This window comes from Myotis nattereri (assembly GCF_964212035.1).
Source record: "Myotis nattereri genome assembly, chromosome: 5".
NCBI classification, from domain to species: Eukaryota; Metazoa; Chordata; class Mammalia; order Chiroptera; family Vespertilionidae; genus Myotis; species Myotis nattereri.
Window position 1 is genome coordinate 81,548,226 of NC_138080.1, and position 24,657 is coordinate 81,572,882.

The 24,657-nt window shown below is 43.4% G+C and overlaps 1 protein-coding gene across 5 annotated transcripts in view; it reads right to left on the reverse strand.

Annotated features, from left to right (window-relative positions):
- The window catches only part of NRG2 (neuregulin 2), a 178,846-nt gene extending 154,918 nt beyond the window's left edge, over positions 1-23,928 (reverse strand). For all 5 annotated transcript variants that reach the window (XR_013995970.1, XM_081090809.1, XM_081090808.1 and 2 more), the window contains exon 1: positions 23,207-23,928. Coding sequence is in view for 4 of the 5 variants with exons in the window: in XM_081090809.1 (XP_080946935.1) it covers positions 23,207-23,864 (658 nt within the window). In the remaining variant the exon portion in view is untranslated. The remainder of the gene's footprint in view (positions 1-23,206) is intronic.
- Positions 23,929-24,657: the final 729 nt, after the last annotated feature.

Here is a 24,657-nt window from a genome sequence, read left to right on the forward strand (position 1 = left end):
AACAAGGCCAAATAGGAGCTACTTCAAGCCCAGTTGTCCACAGGTGATGTGACAGGACCTCTGGGAAACGTCCTAGGTATGACCAGGTCAACTCTGGGGAAATGACTGACAACAGCAATAAAGTAGAAGAGAAGTCACAAAGTGGCAGCATGCAGATGCGAGATCAGATGGATATGTTAGGAGGGGGAAAGGCCACTCCTTGGAAAGGGGCAGAGGCTGCCTTGCTGCCTAACAGACTAAGCTGTTATTTGACACTATAGTCTACAGTGAGATGCCTTCCACGTCACTCACTGCCCAGGCATCAAACCCTTAAGACTGGAATCTGGGGCAGTTTCTCCAGTTCACTCTCATAGCCATGACTGTAACTCTAGGACCAGGATTCAATATGCATTTCTTAGGCCACTGTGCAGAAACAGCACACGAAGATTTAAAAGGGCACGTGCTTGTCAAGGTCATAGAAGGTAGAAGACCAGACCACAGAGGCCAAAACACAAACCCCAGATCAGCACTTGACTCCTGCAGATCCAAACTAATACCCCCCACCACACCCCCAATCCAGGACCTGCTCTCCTAATTTGCTCTCTTTCTAACCCTTTGAGTCACTCCTCCTGTGGACCACAGAGAGGATGCTCAATTACAGTGCCAGTGCTTTTAACAAAAGCTTATCCCCAGGGGAAACTGGCAGAAAAGCTTAATTCCAAGTGAAGAATTGTAGAAGGAGCCTATTTAGAATGCTGCTCCTTGGTCGTCTTTGTTGCCTGGAGTCCCCAAAGCATTGGGGAAGACATAAGGAGAAGAAAAGGCAGGAACCACACACGAAGGTGACAACTGATGCTTAGCAGGCTGCCTATAATAAGCAAATGACATAATAGAAATAAACACACCTTTGTGATGAGGTGCTGCAAGCATTGCCCTAGCAGGCCTAGGGGCTCAAGGGAGTCATGCTGGGCTAGAAACCCGGTTATTTCTAGGGCACCAAGCAGCATCTGACCTGAATCAAGAGGATCTGGAAACAGGGGCCAGAGGGCCAATCAGAGGCTGAGAAACACAGCCCTGCTCCAGCCAAGGGCCTTGATCACCCGCCCACTTCCAGAGTTAGGCAGGGAGGAAAACAACACAGAATTTTCAATCTCTAGAGCAGCGGTTCTCAACCTGTGGGTCGCGACCCCTTTGGGGGTCGAACGACCCTTTCACAGGGGTCGCCTAAGACCATTGGAAAACACATATATAATTACATATTGTTTTTTTTGATTAATCACTATGCTTTAATTATGTTCAATTTGTAACAATGAAAATACATCCTGCATATCAGATATTTACATTATGATTCATAACAGTAGCAAAATTACAGTTATGAAGTAGCAACGAAAATAATGTTTTGGTTGGGGGTCACCACAACATGAGGAACTGTATTAAAGGGTCGCAGCATTAGGAAGGTTGAGAACCAGTGCTCTAGAGTCTCCACATTAGCGGGGGGCGGGGGGCGGATGCTTGTATAAATAGTAAGAGAAGTAATCCCCTTATCACTTCTCTGTTTTCAGACTGTCTCTGCCTAGAAAGCATGGATTCAAAAGAATTCCATCGCTCGTAACTAGAGCGGCCAGCTAGGAACTCACCTAACTGTTCTGAGCCTCGGTGTCCTAGATGTAACACTAGGTTGTTGTGAGAATCCAATGAAGTCATGTCGGCAAGAGTACATGCTCAATAAATGTTAGTGCCTCTTTTTACTTACTCTGTTTTACCTGAGGGTTTACATTTGTAACTCCAAGTTCTTGGTTTACATTCCCTGATCCTATAAGAGAGGGCAAGAGGAAAGTGGCTCAGAAGTCTCCTTGCCGTTCAACTCAAAAGGTAGAAAGTCCACAGCAGATAATCCATAGGAGATGAAACAAAAATTGGTATTAAGAATTTGCAATCGAATCTGAAGAGTTTCAAAGGTAAAAGAAACAAGAACAGAATTCATTCTGAAGAGAAGCTTCATGGAGAACTGTATCAGTTGGCCTGTTTGGCTTGTCACTTGGAAAGGTTTATGTTAGGGGTTTACAGGACAGGGATAGGAGACCCAGCTTTTCACCTTCTAACACCCCAGGGCCCAAGACAGTCAAACATAGGGTAATATAAACTATCCATTCACCAAAATTCATCTTGCCTTCCACTTTTAGGAGGAAGCAGGGGATAACAAGAGAATTTCCATTTGAGGTTGTTGTTGTTTTTTTAATCAACAGCCAGGTTGTGTCCCATGATCAGGGCATATATATTCGGGCCAAACATCTGCTTCCAGAGATCTGTGCAATGAGACACATGGCAAAATGCTCAAAGTCAGACTGAATTCTACAGTTACTGAGGCAGCAAAATGCCCCCATGCATTTTAGCAATTCATGTAGAAAAAAGAAAGTTGTGTATGTGGCCCATGTGGCTCCAGGAAAAGAGCCTAATTCATCAAAACTACTATACCATCAAGTATAAGGCACAGCCACATTTCAGAGATATTAATGGACAGGGTGGGGTGAAGTGCATCATTAAGCCAATGAAATAGAATATGTATGCCTGGGGAAGTATTTTATGCTGTGCATCTCAAGTCTCAAACTCCCATTCTGAGGCCTGGCTTTTTAAGTCCTTGGCAGAGGAACTATATAGAAGTTATGTAAAAGGCACTCTCAGAGCATGAATTTAAGGGTGAGCAAACTGGTTAACAGTTGTAGTAATAACAGCACACTCCAATATAGCACTTTGCAATCTACAAGCACTTCCACAGACATTATTTTCTCTAAGCCTCACAATATCCCTGTTGGTAAGAAAAGCAAATATCACCCTATTTTTCAGTGAAGGAAACAGACTCACAAAGGTCAGTTGTCCCAAGATCGCAGAGCTAGAAAGTGGCAAATTGGAGTTTACACTGACATCTCTCTCCTCGGACTGTGCTCTCTGTGTTATGAGATGAAGTCTGAGGCAAGGAAGAAGTCTGTGAGTAATGCCTGACCTCTGTATTTGTAAGTTCTGTCTCTACTCAACACTGTTTTCCTAAGAATGATCCTTAAGTGCCTACAGGGGTATGGATTACTTAGAATAGACCAAGCTTTGCTAGCCTCTGGAAGTGACTGCCCATGACCTGAGAGTAATCTCAACCACTTCATTTTCATACCACACTAGGAACTCGTGATTCCCTGAAATATCACCTCTGCACCTATAACGTAAGCATGGCCTCATATTTAGCTAATTCCTTCTTGAGTCCAGGCAGAACTGTCCTAAGGATTCCTGTCTTCATCTACTTAGGGGACAAGGATAATGAGAACTTCATTTACCCCAGGTAACTGGGAGGCACCTGAAGAACAGAGGCAGAGAGCCACAAATGGTCTGCCAATCCAGAAGAGGAACAATCACATCCCACAAACCAACAGGCCTCATTTTAGGAAATATTCGGGCTCCTCCCAAAGTAAGAATAGCCTACATATCTACATGTGTAACAACAAAAGGCTCCATCCTCAACCCTCAGCTCTTTCTTTCCCAGTCTTCCCTCCAGGGGTCCTCTGCTCTTCCAGCATTGGCTATCCCCTCCTCATTTGTAGGCCATGGACTTGCACTTCTCCAGTCTCATCCTCACTTAAGCTCCAGCTCTCTACCAAGGGAGCCCCAGCCTTTTCTCTCTCGCTCTTTCTCTTTTTAAGTTGACTGGTACTGTTTTATTTTTTTTTTTAAGTTTGTTTTCATGAATCATTTGTAAGAAGGTATATATGGTGAATTAATTTTCAACAAGAAAATACAATGGAGAAAGGACAGCGTCTTTAATCTTCAATAAAAGGCACTGGAAAACTGGATATCTAACCTTCTCTCTTACTGCTTCTCCAACTCATGCTTTATGTTACAGCCTAGTGAAACCATCTCTCATCCTAGTTCAGGTCAGACATTTACTGAGCTAGGTACTGTGCACTGTGCTGGTTCCAAATGTTTTTAACTTTCTTTCTTCCACAATTTATTTCAAACTTTTATCTCTGCCAGGAATGACCTGCCCCTCCTACCAACTACCAAAGTCCAGCTTTACTCATATTTCAAGATCTATCCCTAATCTTATCTCCTTCTCCTTGGAGTCTTTTCTGATATCTCTAACTAGATATGTATTTATCCTCCTCTCTCCTTTTTAAATGTTTTTTATTGATTTTTTTTTTTGAGAGAGAGGGATAGAAAGATAGAAACATCAATGAGAGAGAAATATTATCAATCAGCTCCCTCCTGAGTGCCCCCTAACTGGGGATCGAGCCCTCAACCGGGACATGTGGCCTGACCAGGAATGGTATCATAGCCTTTTGGTTCCGGGTCGACACTCAACTGCTGACCTACACCGCCGGGCACTCTTCTCTACTTCTTATTGTGCTACCTTCTCTTGTAGCAAAAAACTTAGTACCCTTGACCATGATTTGACAATTAGCCATTCCCTCACTAGAACTTTACAAGCTCCTTGACGGTATAGTCACATTGTATTCATTGTTACATTTCCTGCAAAGAGTTCTGCAAAAAGGAAATACCCCCCAAAAATATTTGGTCTCCTACTATCTACTGTATTTTCTACATGGGTCTCTCAGCAACAAGAGGAAGCCTAGCATAAGTTCTGTGCCTGGGTCCAGAATCCTGGCTCTGCCATTTCTTTATAGCTTCATGATCTTGGGCAAATTATTTAACTTCTCTATGCTTGTGTTTTTCCTATTGTAATAAAGAGGGGAATAACAGTATTTATTTCATATGGTTATTATGAGAATGAAATGAGCTAGCATTTATAAAGTGGTTAGCACAGTGCTAAATACATTGTGTCACAAAAGTATTTGTCAAGTAAATAAAATGTTTGCCAAACTCATCATTTTCTCCCTTAAAATTACTTTTCCTTACAACATCCCTATTTTTGTTAATGACACTATTATTTTTCCCAGCTTTCCAAGATCAAACTCTGACCCCTTTCTCTCCTTCATGCCTAATACCCAGCTCATCGCCAAGTCTCATAGAATCTGAAAAGAAATCGTGTAGTTTTCCTAACTCTTCCCCTAATTTCCAGGGCTTCAGGGACTTTATAACGCCCTCCTTGATCTCTTGAACATTTATCTCTCTCCAAATCCAGTCCACTGGAAATTGTGTCTTCAAAGTATTTTCAAACATTCCTCTCTTCATATCATATCTCTGTACCAGTTCCTACAATAGCACCATATCATTCCCAGAACCTAGTCCAAACTCCTTTGCCTGTCTCTGGAGACCCCCTGCAATCTGGTCCTGCCCTTCTTTCCTAATCTTACTTCCCCTATATCTCTACCCCAACCACACTAATCTCCTTCTGGTCCTGCAAAGACATCATGCTTGTCTCCTCTGCTCATATTGTTCTTAAGGCCTAGAAGCCTTTCCCTTATCCTCCTAAATCGCAAAAACCTATTCATTCTTTGAGACTGACCTCCAGTCCTAACCCTGTCCTGGAAAATTTCAGCCCTAATTGATCTTCCCTATCTCTGAATTATTTAGTCTATTTTCCTTCTTTGCAACTATTATGTACCTTTTGTTTTATGTTGCTTGTTACTGATTCACGTTAATCTGATATCCTCAACTAGACCATAAACCTCTCCAGAGAAAGATACATGACTACTAGGCCTCCCTAGCATCTTTCAATGAAAAGAACAATAAAGGAGCTAAACACACACACACCAAAAAAAAACAAAACAACAAAAAACACACACACCACATATCTATTAGTTAATATTTGATGATGATCTTGCCTCTCCTTTCGTTGGGAAGCAGGGAGTGGATAAGAGCAGGACTGCATACCCATCTAGCTGATCCTATATGCTGTGTTCACAGATGGTGTGGCAACCCTACCTGGGGGATTAGCTATAGCCAAAAAGCCTGCGCTCTCTGTTGACAAACGCCAACAATCACTGTAATCTAGGCTGCCATATGGTTCACCCAACCCTGTAGCAAATTTGGGTTCTCAGGGATATGGAGAGACCAAGCAGGCCAATTCTCCTATCTATTGAGTGGAAGGAGGTCACCTTGAGCTGACTCTACCAAAACCTGCAAGGCACAGTGTCTCCAAGGACAAGCCAAAGATCAAACAGATGCAAAACCCACATGCCCTGAGACTCTTCTCAACTGAATCTACCCCTTCCCTGAAGTCTAGGACATGAGCCCAACAAGCCCCCTCTCTCAGACTATTGAGACTTCCCTAGAGGAATGCACAGCTGGGCAAGGGCAGAGAGAAGAGGTTACACTGTCCTCACCGGACGGAGAGAGCTGCCCAAAACTGTCGTTTATTTTCTTTTTTTTTCAAAGTCGTAGTTTAATTTCTGTTTCCATAGCATCTGGTTCTGAGGGCCATTAACAGAGTAAAACAATTTTGTTACTGAGCCAGCTGTCCTAATTTAGGAGGGACACTCCCCATTTTTTGATCAACTATTCATCATTTTCCCCATTCTCCCTCCTTTATGGATTTCAAAGGCAGGAAGAGGTCAGGCCCCCATCATCTTCCTAAATTGCCCCAATCCCTCCCATCCAATTATCACAATCACAGACTCAGAGAGGCTTCTTGGGTTTGATACTCAGAATGGAATACAGGGGAAGTCTCTCTTCAAGAAAGAAATTCAGTATTCCAGACATCCAGACTGTCCCTCAGTCCAGGATTTTGCTAAAATTTTCAAAGAAAAAGTATAAACCCATGCCACTTATCAAATTGGCTCAAAACACTCCCTCCACTCCAGTTCTCACAGCTGAAAAAGAGACCTCCATTTGTCAGCTCAAAATAAAGCCCAGGGTATAAGTGCAGCCTGAAAAAGATCATACAGAAATCAGTGGGCTGAGTCTGGACCTGGGGAGGCTGATTTACAGGAAGGATTCTCATCATTTAAAAATAAAACAACAATAAAAAACCTGACAAAGATCGAACAGTTTCCTCTTCCTTAACTAAGGACACAACCCACACTCTCCTCCTGGCCACCTAACAGAAGCTCCTGTCGCTCTTACTGCCTGATTCAGGTTGCAATTCTGCCATTCACATGTTACCAATCACCCTCTCTACGTCCTAAGGCCCTAACATCTCCCACTCCTCCGTGGCAAAGCAGAATGCTCTGGGTATCAACAGGACCCTGGAGAAATCACTTGTGACAAATAAGTCTTCTCTTAACTTGAGCTGATTTTGAACAAGCCCCCCTGGGTCTGTTCCTTGGGTAGGGCACATATAAGTGCCCTAGAGCCACAAAGGAGCAGAAATCATTTCTCTCATTTTTTCCTCAACTAATATTTATTTAGCTCTGATTACATGCAAAATACCATGAAGGTGATAAGAATACAGTGGTATCCAAAACAGTTAAATTCTCCTAAATATCCCTAAATAATATTTTCAAGGTGCTTCCCATAGAGGCTAATAAAACAAACTCCAATTCACACATCATAATTTGGTTTTGATTATTATAAACAGCAGGAACCATGACAGTAAAGAGTCAATGTCACACTTTTTATCTAAACCAACTCCCCATTTTCATCTAAAGTGGCTGCCTCAATTTACCACTTTGTTAGCTCTACCTACATTTTACGTGCCTAGGCCAATCTCCTCCCATGAACCAGATGCTTGTTCCCAACTGCCAGTTTAATGCCTAAATTAAAATTCATTCTCTTTTCAAGTCACCAAGCAGTTAGCCATGTAAGTTATATAAGGCACACACACAAAAATAAATAGATACATCCTTTGCTCCAGTTTCATTTTGCATTCAAGAAGCTCACAGTCTGGAGGACCATACACACATGGCCCCCTTCCCCATCTGACTATGCTAAGTGATAGAACAGACCAGTATGATTACAGAAAGAGCTATGAACTGCTACCAAAACACAGTGGATGTCATGACTCATTAGGACTGAGGGAACCAGAAAGAGCTTTGAGGAGAAGTAGGACCTGAGCTGAGCCTTGAAGGATGGGGAGGCTAGCAACTGACTGAGAAGGACAGAAAGTACATAACCAGCCAAGGAAACAGAATGCACAGAAGCACTATGGAAGGAAAGTGTAAAATGTATTAAAATTTTTCAAAACAGTACATTTTGGCTATAACAAATAGTAAAGTGTGGAGGAGTGGGTTAAAGGCTTAAAGGCAGGTAGGGGTCAAATTGTGGAAGTCCTTGCATGCCATGTGAAAGAGTTTTCACCCTAGTCTGCAGATAATAAGAAGCTATTGGGGAGAGATCATTAATTTGTTCTAGAAAGCTAATTCCATCAATACACTATAGCTAGAAGAGAGCAGAGACTCTGAAAATAAGAAAATTCCATTCAGCAGCTACAATAACAGTCTAGGTAAGAAATAAGTACCCAACTAGAGCAGGGGTGAGGAACCTTTTTTCTGCCAAGGGCCATTTGAATATTTATAACATCATTTGAGGACCATACAAAATTATAAACTTAAAAATTAGCCTGCTAGCTCTAGCTGGTTTGGCTCAATGGATAGAGAGTGTCAGCCTCTGGACTGAAGGGTCCTGGGTTTGATTCCGGTCAAGGGCACATGCCCAGGTTGTGGACTTGATTCCCAGTAGGGGTGTGCAGGAGGCAGTCGATCAATGATTCTCTCTCATCATTGATGCTTCTATCTCTCTCTCCCTCTTCCTTCCTCTCTGAAATCAATAAAAATATATATTAAAAAATATTAGCCTGCTACATTTGGTCAAACATTTAATTAACTCACCCCTAATGCCTTGGCAGGGCCAGACCAAATGATTTCGCTGGCCGGACATTCCCCACCCATGTACTAGAGCACCATGAATGAAAAGAATTGACCTGAAGATATTTTGCTGTAGTAAAAACTGCCATGATTTGCCAATATACTGCACATAGGGAATGAAGGTGAGAAAGGGACCAAAGATGATTTTGAGGTTTCTAAAGGTTGAAAGACTAGATCAATGTTATCTAAGATGGTCATCCTAGACAGTTTAGAATATGGTAAGGAGAAGATAATGAGATCAGTTTGAGACATCTTGGGTTGTATCTTTTGTTAAGAACTCAGGAAGATCAAAGGCAATGCCTCAAAGAATCTTTGAGAGAGACAAAAGGCCCTCTAAGGATCCTAAGGAGGTGCCCGCCAGGTCCTTCCCATTAAAGAACAGGGATTCCGGTAATCTGAAGGATGTTGTCCCACAGCAGTCTCAGGGTAGAGAAGAGTTTATTTTGATAAGATTTAAGAATGTGGCTTTTGTCTAAGGTAGTAAACCCCGATAAGATTCATAGGCAAACCACAAATATTTTTTAAAAGGGTACTAGCAGGAACACTGCCACCTTAGACTCAAAGAAGCAAGCAGTATGAAATGTAAAGACGCCTTTGACTCCCAAACTTCTACATGAAGGAAGCCGGCTGCGTGTACTGTAGATAGTTTTTATTTTCTATATAGGCTGATGTTTTGACATCTTAAAAAACCCTCTCTGGGAAGAGACTGCCCCTTAGGTCTAGCCACTTAGAAATAGCAAAGGACTCAGCCAGAGCATGCTTTTGATATGCAAACTAACCAATCCATAGCCATTCCTCCTCTAATCTAACCCTTAATCATTCAGGGACCAGATATCAGGCCACCGGTGATGGTGACAACCCCGACAGTCAACCCCGACAGTTTAGAACCCATGAAAAATTACTCATATTGCCAATCCTAATTTGTCACCCTGCCCTCCTTGCCTTCCCCAAGAAAACCCTAATGGTTTAGACTGCAGATCCCTGTGGATATACTTAATGCCATACAACTGTACACTTAAAATGGTTAAAATGGTAAATTTTATGTTGTGTATATTTTACAACTAAAACTTTTTTAAATCTTTTGTACTTCAAGGGCAATGTTTTGGACTGACTTGTATTCCTTCAAAATTCCATGCCCTTTCCCAAAAGGACAGGGTTTAGAGAGCTTCCAAGTTGGTGAATACATGGACGCGGGGGGAAAGTGGTGCCTGAAGAGGGCATGGAAGCTCTGCACCCGTCTCCCATTCTTTTCTCTGTGCATCTCTTCCATCTGGCTTCCCTGAGTTATATCCTTTTGTAATAACCCAGTAATCTAGTAAACACACACACACACACACAAAACCCCACACAAACAAGCAAAAAAAAGACTCTAACTTAATGCCCCCCTTTTTTGTCATCTGTCACCTGACCAAAATCTGGTACTTCCCCTGTGACCCTATGTGGCAGGCAGTGACCCCTTGTGAGTTTAGTAAACTTGGTTGTTTATTTTGTTTCATCTCCTGTGTCTCCTCTTATGGCCACACCTGACTGACTAAAGAACACAGAAAACTGAGAAAACTGCTAACTGCAAACACAAGCTATATTTTATGATGAGCCTTCTCATGTAGCGAGCTGGGTTTCAGAACTGCTACAGACTATGACTGCTGGCTTCCCTCTTTCTAAATGGTAACATCTACCCCAGATAGAAGACTAAAGAGACTTGACAACTAAATGTGACATAAGATTCCAGTTTGGATCCTGGACTAGCAAAAGGTCATTAGTAAGATAACTGACAAAATTTGAATGAGGTCTATAGGTTAGTTTGATAGTTTCGCATCAATACTATAAATAATACTATAAATTTCCTGGTTTTGTTCATTTTATATGGTTGTATAATCTGGGGAACTTGGGCAAAGGGTAGTCTTTGCACTATTTTTGTAACTTTCTTCTAAGTCTGAAATGATTTTAAAATTCAAAGTAAAAAATATATAAATAACATTGTTTTAAAATGTTTAAGAATTACCAATATTTAAACAGGGGCATCTATAGCAGTTATCCTAAGTCTGTTCCAGGATTCGGGGGGAGGGGGGACAGATAACTTGTCTTGTTAATTCATTTCAGATCAAGAGGAACAGCATTCAAATTGCTGTGCTCAGGGAACTACATTAGAGGCCTAGACCTAATTTAGATGAGGAGACCCTGGCTCCTGAGCCTAAGCCAGCCATAACAGAGGAGACTTTTTTCAGGAAGGAGGATCTTGGGTGAGGATGAGTATATTTTTCATGTGTGAGGAATATAAATAATTTGTGACCAGAGGATCAAACATATCCACAATTCTTTGACAATCTTTATACCAAGAAGTTAAGTTTAACTCCCCTTGAACCTGGTCAGATCTTACTAATTCTCTTCTAACAAAAAGAATGTGGTGGAAGTGATGCTAGTAACTTCAGAGGCTGGATCATAAAAGGCAATACTGCTTTGGCCTGGCCCTCTCCTGAGATGCTCACACTTGGATCTTGCCACCAATCTATGAGGACACTCAGGCAAGGCCCCTGGTTCTCAGCCCCAGCTAAGCTCCCAGAGGAAAACCAGCCAGAATCAACTGCTAGACCTGTCAGAAAGGAAACTTTGAAATGGCCCCATCTCAGCTACTTGTCTGACTGCCCAGCCACCATCTGACTAAGACTGCATCAAAGATACTGCCCGGGTCTGCGTGGCTCAGTGGTTGAGAGTCAACCTATAAACCAGGAGGTCATGGTTCAATTCCCAGACAGGCCACATATCCAGGTTGTAGGCTCAATCCCCAGTGTGGGGTGTGCAGGAAACAGCAGATCAATAATTCTCTCTCATCATTGATGTTTCTATCTCCCTCTCCCTTCCTCTCTGAAATCAATAAAAACATTTTTTTTAAAAAAAGATACTAAACCTTCTGGCTGGGCTCAGTGAATCCCTAGAACTGTGAGAGACAATAACTAGTAAGTGTTGCTGTTTGAAGCCACTACCTTTGGGGGGGTTTGTTATGCAACCATAGGTAACTGAAACAATGGGCCATAGGCCATTGGGAGCTGGGACTCAGAAAGATTAAGAGAATTTTCCCAAGTTCATATAGCTAGTAAGGATGAATTTAATATAAGAATCCAAAGCCATTCTCTTTCCACTACCAATAGACATGACAATAATAGTAATTGCAGTTGCTCTGCATTAAATGTTTTCTACAAGCAGATACTGTTTTAAGTACTTCTCAGGAAGTGACTCAGTGAATCCTTATCACAATGCTAAGAGATAGGTATTATTATTAGCACCATTTAACAATTGGGGAGCCTGAGGCACAAAGAAGTTAATTAATTTGCCCAAGGTGATAGAGCTACTAAGTCATAGAGCCAAGATTCACCCTTTAAAGTTGGCTCCAGAGCATGCAGTCTTAACCGCTATGTTCTGTATAGTTAAAGCTTCAAAACAGATTACATAGCCCTGACCGGTTTGGCTCAGTGGATAGAGCGTCAGCCTGTGGAGTGAAGGGTCCCATTCCAGTCAAGGGCATGTACCTTGGTTGCGGGCACATTCCCAGTAGGGGGTGTGCAGGAGGCAGCTGATGGATGTTTCTCTCTCATCGATGTTTCTGACTCTCTATCCCTCTCCCTTCCTCTCTGTAAAAAAATCAATAAAATATCTATATTTTTAAAAAACAACAGATTACATAAATTGAGAGGAGAACCCAGAACAGTCCCTTAGGAACTATAGCCTTTACAAGGCAGTCAAAAAGAAGAACCAGGTCCTGGCTAGTGTGGTTCAGTGGTTGAGCATCAACCCATCCACCAAAAGGTCACTTTCAATTCCCAGTCAGGGCACATGCCCAGTTTGAAAGTTCAATCAATGGGTAGGGGGCATGGAGGAGGCAGCCAATCGATGTTGATGTTTCTCTCTCATTAATGTTTCTCTCTCTCTATCCCTCTCTCTTTCTTTCTCTCTAAAATCAATAAAAATACATTTTTAAAAAAAGAGTGAAAAGGTCAAGTGCAAGTCAGCCATGAGACTACTCCCCAAAACCCACAGGTGTTAGTAACAAACTCTTCCAAGGAAAGTGATCTTTGAACCACAGGATGAAGAGTAATGTCTGCTGAATTACCCTGAGTCATGTAGACAGAGCAGCACTACTGTCCTTTTCTATTCTCCTCTTACAATGATAAGACTTATCCCTATCTGGAACGATTAAGCTGTTATTTAACTTCTGAGATGAGGAAAGCAAACTCTTTTATTTACTTTTAAAAGGTATGGTTCATGACTTTGGCCCAATGAAGACCATCAAACCCAACTTGATGTTTTCTTTTATAGACACAGTTTCCTGTACTTAACTTTCAAGTGACCCCTTCTGAGAACTAACCTAGAACCAATGCCTTTAACTTTTACTTTGTATAACAAGGTCTGGGCGTAAGGCAGATCATTCATCAGAGGCCCTGAGGCTGCAACACCACATAGAAGCACAGAGCTCACACTATGTGTGGGCAAAAGTAGAAGCTGGGATAAAACCAGCAGAAGTGAAAACAGTATTCCCAAGGGAACCAGTCTCAGCTACAGCTCCCATTTGCCCTGTTAGCTGAGTGCATACCATGCACAGTGGAAACCTACTCAGATAATTTACATAATGAGAAACAAAGACAGCAAGCTCCCTCTCTATCTGGGGCCACCCATGTGCCTCCCTTCAGCCTACAAGTTAGGTTCTTTCCCAGCAGCAAGGAGTCTCTCTCAGAAGTGGTAATACCTTGCTTCACCCAATATCTTGTTTCATCCTGACTACCTGGCTCCACATTCTAGAATCTTCTCACTATTGAACTGAATCATCTGGGTTGAGCCTCAGATGTGTCATCTGACAGGGACTATTGTCAGTATTTGACCAAGACAATTTAATGTCACTAAGAGGCCAGTGAATGTTACTAGATTTTTGGAGAAAGTGTCCCCTTTTGAAAATGAGACTTTGAGCCCTGGCCAGTGTGGCTCAGCTGGTTGGAGCATTGTTGGAGCATTGTCCTGTACATTCAATTCCCAGTCAGGGCACATACCCAAGATTCAGGTTTGATCCCCTGTTGGGGCACATGTGGGAGGTAGTGGCCAATCGATATTTTTCTCTCTCTCTCTCTCTCTCTTCTCTCTCTCTCTCTCATTCTCTCTCTCTCTCTCTTTCTAAAAAATCAATAAAAATTTAAAAAATGCGACTCGGCAATATGGGAGAGGCCTTCTTGGAAAAACCTCATGTTTTGTCCAAAAGAACTGGACCTGAAAGAAATTTAGCCAGATTTGTCAAATGTGGTTCCACCCTCATAGGTACCAATCCCAGGCCTTGTTCCTACTTTCCACAAAATCTATCAGACCTTAAAGTCCAAGGAAGGAAACTTTGTACTAGAAATTTCTGGAAACTCCTCTGGTTCTTGGGAATGGTTGCTAAGAAATGGCTGTTACATTTATAACAAAAGCAAGTATGGCAGCAGCCCTAATTAGGAAGGTGGGGAGCACAGAGGGATAAAGTGGGAGAAATACAACCCCAGGTAAGAGGATCTCAGAAATAAAACAGACTATAAAAAGGAAACCAACTGGCCCAGCCAGCATGGCTCAATGGTAGAGCATCCATCTATGAACTAGGAGGTCAGGGTTCAATTCACAATAGGGACACATGCCCAGGTTGTGGGCTTGATCCCCAGTGGGTAGCGTGCAGGAGGCAGCTGATCAATGATTCTCTCTCATCAGTGATGTTTCTATCTCTCTCTCCCTCTCCCTTTCTCTCTGAAATCAATAAAAATATACTTAATTAAAAAACACAAAAACACAATTAGGAGTAAGCAGTCTGACAGGCTGCCTTTGGAAGCCCCAGTGTCCTTTAAAATAAGCTTTTCACCTGTGGGCCTTGGGTTCACTCTGTGACAATTGGGTCATGTCGTGATCTGAGACTCTTTTCTTCCTTTTAAAAAGCTATTCTTTTTGTTATTCCCCCCTCCCACCCCACTCCCTGGAATCCAATCAACCAATGACAATTCTGGGAAAGCTGCACTGGCTGCAGCCCTGCTGGTTTTTCTCATTCAGAGACAGAAATTCAAACAGGACAGATCATCAAGTGAAGCTACTTGTTCATCCTGACTAGTAAATAAACTCTAAAGCCATACAAAGTTACTCCAGAATAGAGTCATTGATTGGGCAGTGCTTGTGAAATTCATTACTGGCCTAAGCAACATGATGGGGTACTATACTGAGATTATACTAATGGCCACAGGCACCAGTGGGAGGGACCCTGACTTGAGGAAGCTGAGGGACCCTCACTTGAGGAAGCTGAGGACAAAGACAAATCCTGAGCCTTCTGCAAGGTGAAGACTAGTGGTCCTGAGGACTTACTTCTGAGCTAGAAGAGAACTCCCTCTAGAGAGCCCCGCTCTGTGACCCCCCACTAGATACTTCTGCACAGCACATGAAGAAGCATTGGGTTCCCACTCCCTGCCCTTTTAGAAAAAAGAAAGATCTAAGAACTAGAACTGACCTCCAGACTCCCCCAAGCTGCCTACTAGGCAAAAAGGTACAACCACCTCTGCTTACTACAGAGACACCTGGTCAGACCTCTTACCTCTTAAGCTATTCAACTTGAAGCATGAATGGCCAGAGTAACAGTCTAATTGAATATTTTAATGATAGACTAGAATGGAGAATATCCATAAAGCTCACATAGCAAGTAAAACTGGACAATTTTACAGAATGCTAACTAACCAAGACAGAAAGGAAATACAAGCCAAAATATTGATGTGTGTGAGGGAAACCACCTAGAGATAATTCTAAAACTTGAGAAGAATTATTTGCAAGGAAATAAGACGATGGACTACCATGGAAAAGAAATCATAACTGAAAAGCAAAATTTCTGTTCTTTATCAAAATCTCTGAATATGCTCTTCATGATTGATCTATCACTTAGCCTGGGATGTCATTTAAGGAACCCTGAAATTTGTCTAGGTCATAAGTGGTCAGTAGAGAAAGCAAAAGGGCTCACTCCCTTCTTAATCAAATATTTACTTAACCATATTTTAAGTTACTGCTCCCAAAAATCTTACAATAAGATGAAGGATATAAGATACTGACCCATCAAAAATAATTAAAATTCGCCGAAACCGGTTTGGCTCAGTGGATAGAGCGTCGGCCTGCGGACTGAAAGGTCCCAGGTTCGATTCCAGTCAAGGGCATGTACCTGGGTTGTGGGCATATCCCCAGTAGGAGATGTGCAGGAGGCAGCTGATCGATGTTTCTCTCTCATCGATGTTTCTAACTCTCTACCTCTCTCCCTTCCTCTCTGTAAAAAATCAATAAAATTTATTAAAAAAAATAATTAAAATGCATGGCATTAAATTGATAAGTGTCATATAATTGATACAGGCCATAAATACTAAAACTCCAAGAATAAGAAAAAATGAGGAATACCTGCCCATTTCTCTTTCACCCTGGTTATTTTCTGTACTACAAGCACATCCCTCTGCTACTGAGAACACTGCTCTCTCTGCATTCAGTAGATTTAATCAGTCAATTTCCTCTCTATCCCTAAGCCACCTCCACCTCATCTATCTTTATTAGAATCCTATCTCAAACTACTTCTCCAAGAAACTTTCCTTAATTCTCTAACCAGGTATAATCTTCCCTTTATGACTCTTCCCCTCCTCCCAAAAGCAATATGTTAGTATATCTATGTTGTTGTTATTTATTGACTTGAGAAAGAAAAGAGAGAGAGAGAGAGAGAGAGAGAGAGAGAGAGAGAGAGAGAGAGATGGAGACAGAGAGACAGAGAGACAGTGCATTGATTTGTTGGTCCATTTACTTATGCATTCACTGGTTGCTTCTTGTATGTGCCCTGACTGCAGATGAAACTTGCAACCTTGGCATATCGGGACAATGCTCTAACCACCTGAGCTACCCGGCCAGGGCTGTATGTTGGTATATCTTATGGCATTCATCATACTCTGGATTGAATGACTACTAGTATTCTATCTTTATACTTCTAGACCAGTGATCGGCAAACTCATTAGTCAACAGAGCCAAATACCAACAGTACAACGATTGAAATTTCTTTTGAGAGCCAAATTTTTCAAACTTAAACTATATAGGTAGGTACAATGTTATTAACTTAATTAGGGTACTCCTAAGGCTTAGGAAGAGCCACACTCAAGGGGCCAAAGAGCCGCAGTTTGCTGACCACAGTTCTAGACTGTAAGCTCCTTGATGACAAAGACTGTGTCTGATACAACTTCCCTAAGGCTCCTAGTTGTTGACACAGAGCACATATTCAAATATTTGTTGAAGCAAACATTTGAAAGATAGAATTGAAAGAAAGCTTTTTTAGTAGTACAACCTTGGGGTACCAAATTACATCACTGCCACAATCGAATGAATGATGTCCTGACTTTCCCATGGGCTGGACCAGGTATTTAGCTATGCGGTGACCTTTCTCTCATTCACTCAGTTCTGAGGAATGTTAGTTCAGCTTGGCTTCTATTAGTTGGACCAAGATCAAGATCAAGACCAAGTAAAATATCCCAGCCTAAAGGACAAAGACAAATCCTCAGTCTGTATAAACAGACCAGGGAAGGAAAGAGGAGGGGGAGCCAATGTCCTCAACACAGGGCAGGAAATCTGTGAAGGAAAAAAGAGAACCATTTAGGATTCTGTTTCTAAAGAGAAAATAAAAAGTAACCCAAACATCATGTCTTGGGGGGCGACGTTGCTAGCAGAATACTGAAACCTGCTAGGAATCCTGTGCCTCAGCCACTCTGGAGAGGTCTGCAAGGGTAAATGGAATGTTAGCCACCTCCAGCCCCACCCCAGGAGGCAAGCAGCACAATCAGGTCCTGATCGGAGGCACAGAGAAGAGCTTACAGGCTCTGTCCCAGGGAAGGTCCCTGGAGAGGCTATTTGGATTTCACTGCATGTATAAAGTGGGAAGGGAATGTTATTGTAGAACAAAGCTTGTATGCCACACTCTGTTGGCAGCAACTAGCCAGAAAAAGAAGGTGCCTTTACGTTAACCTCATTTCATAATTACCAAAACATCACTGCTGATTAGCAGCAAATGATCTCAAGTCCGTGTGAACCTATCTTTTTGACCCCAGATTGGCAAAGCTGGCCAGCCTTTGCCCAGGTACAGCATGTCTTCTTTCATGTCATCCTAATGCCTTTAATGGCCCTCCAGGTTTGCTTCAGTTCCTACAGCCTTCTGTGGAGCTCACCACAACTCATTTGTGTGCTAGTCTTTTTAAAGGACTCGGCTTTCACTTCAATTAAGACAGTCATTTTTTTCAAACTTGTCATAATTTAGTATTTCCACCAGTCAATTCATCTACTTTCCCCAGTTTTCTAAAGACTTCCTATATAATCTCTTGAAATTCATGAACTGGATATATTTCTATGTACAAATTCCAATAAAGTGGGAGAGGAAGGTTAAATCACTAGAAACAAGTGAGACAAAAATCCCCATTTCACAGACATCCAACCAAACTCAAAATTTGGGGGGAAATTTCTTTTACCTTTGTATATGTAAATTATACTAACAGCACTTTAGACCTGGAAAAGAACTCAGGAACAAGTTGTTGAAGACTGCAAAGAGGTGGGGCGCGGGAAGGGGACTTCATTGATACTGACATCATCATTCCTTTTCCAAATTAATGTTCAAAACTGTCACAGACCATGAAACCAAAATGATTAAGAGGGTTAAGACTTCTCACTGTTTAGATTTGTGTATTTGTGTTTTCCCCATTTATAAATGGCAACTCCCTGATCCTCTGACATTTTAATGCTACGTTCAAATCAGTTACCTTAAACACAGTACTTCAAACGAGTATTTGAGGGGCTAATTCACCCTGGAATCTAGTCAAAATCAGCTGTAAAGGAATATAGTCAAAATCAAACTCTTCACCAGCAACTGGGTCTTTGGCTTCTAAATGAAAATCAAAGCAATCAGGCACTGTGGAGTTTTCTCTTTCCATATATGGAATCCTGTGATTTCCCACATGGATGCTATTGTGAGATTAGCAAGAATGTGAAACAGTAGGAACTGCTGTATGGGCACAACTGCAGCCCCAAAGCTCAGTATCAAATCTTTGGCTCTCTCCTTTGAGCATCCCAGTTAAGACTCACTCACAAAATTAATTGTCATGGAAAACTTCTTAATGGAAAAGTATCTAAGAAGTAAGTTGGTATTTTCACTCCTGACCCTAGGTTATATTTGTGAGGTAGGGTACTGGTTAAGATCTTGGGTTAGAGTAAAAAAAATATTGCATGTGAAGAATTTACTATAAGATTATCCTAATGGCAAAATTAATATTCTCTATCTGTTGAAAAAATATATGACTACTTGGAAAACATTCTGATTTTAGAGAAATACACATTTTAATAATGTTATTTTACAATTGCCTTAGAGCCAGATAGCTGAGGACAGAGTGAGAAGAAGACTTTTCATCATGTAAATTTTGAGCCATATATGTGTGTTATATATTCAAAAATATAAATACAATTGTATAAAGAAAAAAGCTAACTTGATGTATTTGCTGTTAGGAAATAAATTTAAAATGTCCTCAATAATATAAGATGGTAAAGAGGATTGGGACCAAGAGGAAGTTAATCACCCCATTAGTTAATATACCACTCTCTGTAGTTTACCATTTGTTAATTCAAACTGATAGGCATTTTACTGGATGGTTTTCTTCTCCAGCCAGCAAGGCCTTTATTCTCCACAGCTCAAATCCCATTAATGCTAATCAGCACAATGATTAAGCACTTTGGGTTAAGTACTCTAGCTGACAATGACTCCTTTGAAAGAAAGGTTCCCACAGCACAGGTAAAGGCTATCATCAAACTCAGCTTTTCAGCACAATACGTAGTGTCACAGATCTGCAAGTTAAGATTGTTTCAGTATTAATAGAGGCTTGCTTTTTTAACCTCACTTGACTTCATCCATTCAAAAGACACTTATGAGAGTCCCACTATAAGCCAGGGGCAGCATCTAATGCTGGGGATAGGAGAGCAAGGAGAAACAAGAACTCAAAGGTAGCCCTGGCCTGTTAGCTTAGTTGGTGATAGCATCGCCCTGATACCCCACGGTTGCAGGTTTGATCCCTGGTCAGGGCACATACAAGAAATAACCAAACAATCTGGGCCTGTGCCCTGACTGGGAATCAAACTGTGACCACCTGGTTTATAGGTCCATGCTCAACCACTGAGCCGCCCCGGTCAGTTTCTAACCTAGTTTCACTTTCCCACCTTCAAACTGTAGCACAGCTGGGTTTCCAGCTGGCTGGGGAAGCAAAGATTCTTTAAATAAACAGCATTTTAAAAATATGCAGTCGCTTTTGAATTTTGTGGACCACCTTTCTCTAATATGTGAATCTAGGTGTCAAATTAATTAAAAACTACCCTAAAGAATGTGATATCCCCCAGGAATACACCTTTTCCATCTTCAACAACAAAGTACACTATACTTGGGAAGAAAACTTCATATCAGAAAGTCACAAAGGAAGAATGAGCTTTTTTTAATGCTATCTACTATATCCTGCCAATAAGAAAACCGTTTAAAATCATATATATATATATATATATATATATATATATATATATATGCAACTAGTTATAGTGTTGCAATCTTCTCAGAAATGCAAAGATTTTATTCAACTCTTTGTCACCAGAGGTAGTTCTTTTGGATGAATGACACACGTTAGATCTGTAAAAATGCCCCTCTGACGATTACCAGGAGGACGGTACAGACTTCAAATCAACATTTCACAGTTGCAGTAAAATTAGCCATTGCTGAGGACCTTGTGGAAGGGGTCCAGTATGACCCCTCAGTGGATGCTACCAAGGCATGTGGCAACTGTTAAGGCTCAATATTTTCCTCTATAGAGTATGCTATCCCAAAGTACTAGCCCACCAAAACACAACTTTCTAGCTCTCCCTAGGAGCCACACCTTTCAGAACCCAGACACATTTAGAGCTGGAACTGGCTAAACAAAGTAACTATTCAACCACAGTTGCTCAATGTAACGGCCCTGATGACAGTCTCCAAATGCCAGTTTCCCTATTTTGCAATGGGTAAATGTGCTCCAAGGAGAAAAAGTTCCCAATGACCCTGAGGCCCAGAGGGCTTTCTTTAGAGATAGAAAACAGAAAATGAATTTGTTAGTTATTTCCTGCTGAGCACAAGGAAGATGTTGTTTCCTTATTTAATATACCATTACCAGTGCATGTTTTCTTTAACCACATAATAGAAAATAAGAAAATGCAGTTTATGCTCTTCTGGCATATTATCACCAGTTTTACAAGTTTCTTCTCACAAACATGTCCTTTAATTTCTACTCCCTTTACATAACCCTCCAAAACTGACATGTATCTATGTACTATCAATTCAAAGCAAATATTTTTGAGTTCTAAAATGTTTACCTCCATACCATTCCTGCTCCTTGATAATTCGTGATGTGTGAGGACCTTTTCTTTAGCAGTGATTGCAGTCCTAAATTTATCTTTTTAAGAACTGTACTACACATGCTATTTTAATCATGAGATGACCATAACCTAGAAGCAGACTATATTTCTGACCCCAAATCTTTCATGATCTCTATATTCAACTCTTAAACACTCACTAAAACAAACAAGGTATGATGTGGGGGAATGGGGGACTGGAAATAGAGAAGCCAGTCACCCTATGGGGTTATCTGACAATTACCATCAGGTCTAAGTGGATGAGATTGGCAATGTGCTCTGTGCATATTCAGGAGCAACTCGCTGAAATCCAAAACAGAAGCTGCCCTTGGACAAGGTTCAATAAATGTTTTTACTATCTATTTCCCATTGCACAATACAGTTCCATGGCTCCCCAGGGGATCTCAGATAAAATACTTAGCAGAATAAAAAATTAAAAATTCTTAACTGGTCTCCACTTGTCATCATAAAACATTTCAGAACATAAAACCAACATTAAAGAGCAGTCAACAATATTCCACAAAACAATGTCAGAGACAGAAACTGCTATTATCACCAAATGTTTTTCCCTTCTAAGACACTGCAAGAAAAAGAAAGAAAGAAAGAACACTGCAAGATTCTTCTCATTAAAGTAAAGTAGATATTCTCCCAAGCACTAAACTAAAATGTGTCTTTTGAAGGACGGGGATGGTGGTAATAGTGGGAGAGCCGGGAGTAGGAAAGCTTCCACAAGCAAAAGGCATTGATCTAGAAAGATGAAGGCAGCAAAACTTCCAGTGAGCTGTTCCACATTCTTTGCAACTTACTCAAAGCCTTGCTTGTTACACTACCCAGAATCAGTAAACTGGGTAAGCATACCAACTTCTGTGGCGGTCCAGGACATCTATCACAATTCAGTGATTACACGCTCAGAGTCACACCACAAGCACCAAATTCAGCCTCAGACGGGACTAAGTGAAACCCCAACATGAATAAGCATAAGACAAGCTAACACCAATATAAGGACAATTTGGTTTAAATTTATCTTCCTGAGAAGTAAGTACTAGACTCAGGGACAAGAAGAAAAAATTCTTAAACTGACATTTCTTTCACTTTTGACATGGGAGACCTCCATCCCCAGCTACACAGATCTACAGATTTCTATGTTTTGTTTCTTATCACCTGCATTCCTGTGCAGCACCAACATCATGAAGATGAGAGATGCAGTCAATACATCCTGCCAGTAAGACGTCAGAGCTGAACTTACAGCATTGGGCAGAAGTTACTCTATTTCATCCTTATCACTATTAACAGACCTAGTAGGATCTCGGAGAAACAGCCCGAAGAATGTCTGCTAGCTAGTCCTGGAGGTTAACAGAAGGCTGTGCTACCCGCTGAGCAGGCAACACGATTGAGAACATCACGATGGAAAATAAAACCTGAGCCACATGGGCAACAGAAAACAGTAGCAGAAAAAGTCCAACTCTGCCTGCGCCAGAGGTGTGGATGAGCAGACCTGAGAAGCCAGGAGGAGGAGGGGGCGGGGGGGCCCGCCTAGGAGAACTTATAAGCGGAGGCCTTCACAGCCTGGGAGTCTGCCCAGCTGTTCCTGCAGACCCTGCCAACCTGGCCAAGGCAGGCCCGTGGGAGCAGAACGGGCAAGGCCTCCGAGGGTCACTCCTGATCCACTGAGCCTCGGGCCAACACCACCGGACTTCTCCATTTTTCCTGCCTCTACTGGGCTATGATGGCAGCTTTCCAGCCCCACATGCCATACATCAGCCGCAGATCCCTGCTGGCACAGGCCAGCGTCTCCCCCCGCCCGTCCCCACCCCTGGCATACTTTGAGCCTGATCCTCCTTCTCCCTAATCTCAAACCCCTCATCCACCCGTGCCAGCCGCCCTGCCCAGGGGCGGCCCCACCCCCAGCAGTGAGGCTCTGCCCGGCCTGGGCACCTGCAGCACCTCCCCGCCCCACCCCCATTCTCCACCGCCTCGCCCCTCCCCCCTTTCTCCAGCAGAGAGAGGGGGCGACTCACCGCAGTCCGTGCACAGGATCTTGCCCACCTCTTTCTTGAGGTTTTTGCCGTTGGTGTCGAGGGGGGCAAAAGCCGTCTTAAAGACTAAGGGCTGCTCCGTGGGCTCCAGGAAAAAGATATAGCGCTGGTTCCTTTCGAGCGGCGCACAGGAGCCCACGCTGATCACCTGCTCGCGCTGCAGCCCCCCGCTCCGGAGCGGCCACTTGTCCAGCACCTTCACCAGCGCCACTCGACCCGAGGCGGGCGGCTCACGGGTGCTGTTGGAGCTGGATCCGCCGGCCGGCGCCAGCCCCTGGACCTTGCCCTCCACCACCACGGGTGCCTTGTACGCCTGGTCCTGCACCGACTTGAGGCTAGGCGAGTAGCAGGCAAGCGACACACCGAAGAGCAGCATGGAGAAGCCGGGGGCCGGGTCGCGCCTCATGCCGCCGGCGGCTGCGGCTCGCGAGCGGGCGGCGGCTCTCCGGGCTGCGGGGCTGCGGGGCTGCGGCTGTTGCGGCGGCCGCGGCTCTGGGGGCGCAGCGGGACGGGAGATGCTGCTGTGGCGGCTGCTGCTGCTCCTCTCGCTGCTGCTGTTGCTGCTGCTGTCGCTGTAGCTGCTGCACGGAGCCTTCTCCAGTGGCGGCGGCGGCAGCGCTGAGCAGCAAACCTGCCGCATCTGGCCAGGCCATTTGGGGGGCTCCGCCGCTCAGCCGCCGCCTTGGGAGGGGAAACAGAGCCTGCTGAAAAACCGGAAACAGCGTAACGTTAGTGCCTGGTAGCCCTCCACCCGCAGCCCGGGGACGTGGCCCAGCTGGGCAAGGGGCAGGCGGCAAGCGGGCCGCGGTGCGCAGCGCGGAGCGGCGCAGCGCTCCCACCCTGCGCGCCAGGACCTGGAGGAGGATGCGGAGGATGGGACACCCGCCCACTTGCTCTCTCGCGCCCCCTCTACCTCCGGACCAAGCGAGGAGCGCGGCTTCTGCAGGGGAAGCTGGGGACTGCACTGCTTTAGCGCCCAGCTTCTGGGCCCGCAGGGGCGCGGAAAGGATCGTGCTACCCTTTGCTCCTGGGATTTATCGCCGTGACAGTGGAGTAGTGCGTGAAGAGGGGGCGGAGTAGAGATAACGGATTCTGGCACCCTCCTATGAACTTGGGGAGTGGGAAACAGGGCGTTCCCCTGCCTTTGGCCACCGGCTGTAGCCTCCCGCCTCCTGGGTTGTCCCCTTCCCTGGGAGGACCCTAAAGGACGGCCCCTCATCGAGCCCATGTGCTAGGCCCTGCCACCGCCAGGTGAGTGCTGGGGATCTCAGTCCCGTCTTTTGCAGAGAGTTGGGGCTACATGGGGTCTTGTTTTGGCATTGAGAACACCATACCAGGATTGGTGGTTGGGAGAGGGTCCAGCCCCCCAAGATCTGGGTTCTCTCCAGCTACCAGGGGGGCCAGGCTGCAACCTCATCTTTTTGTTGTTGTTA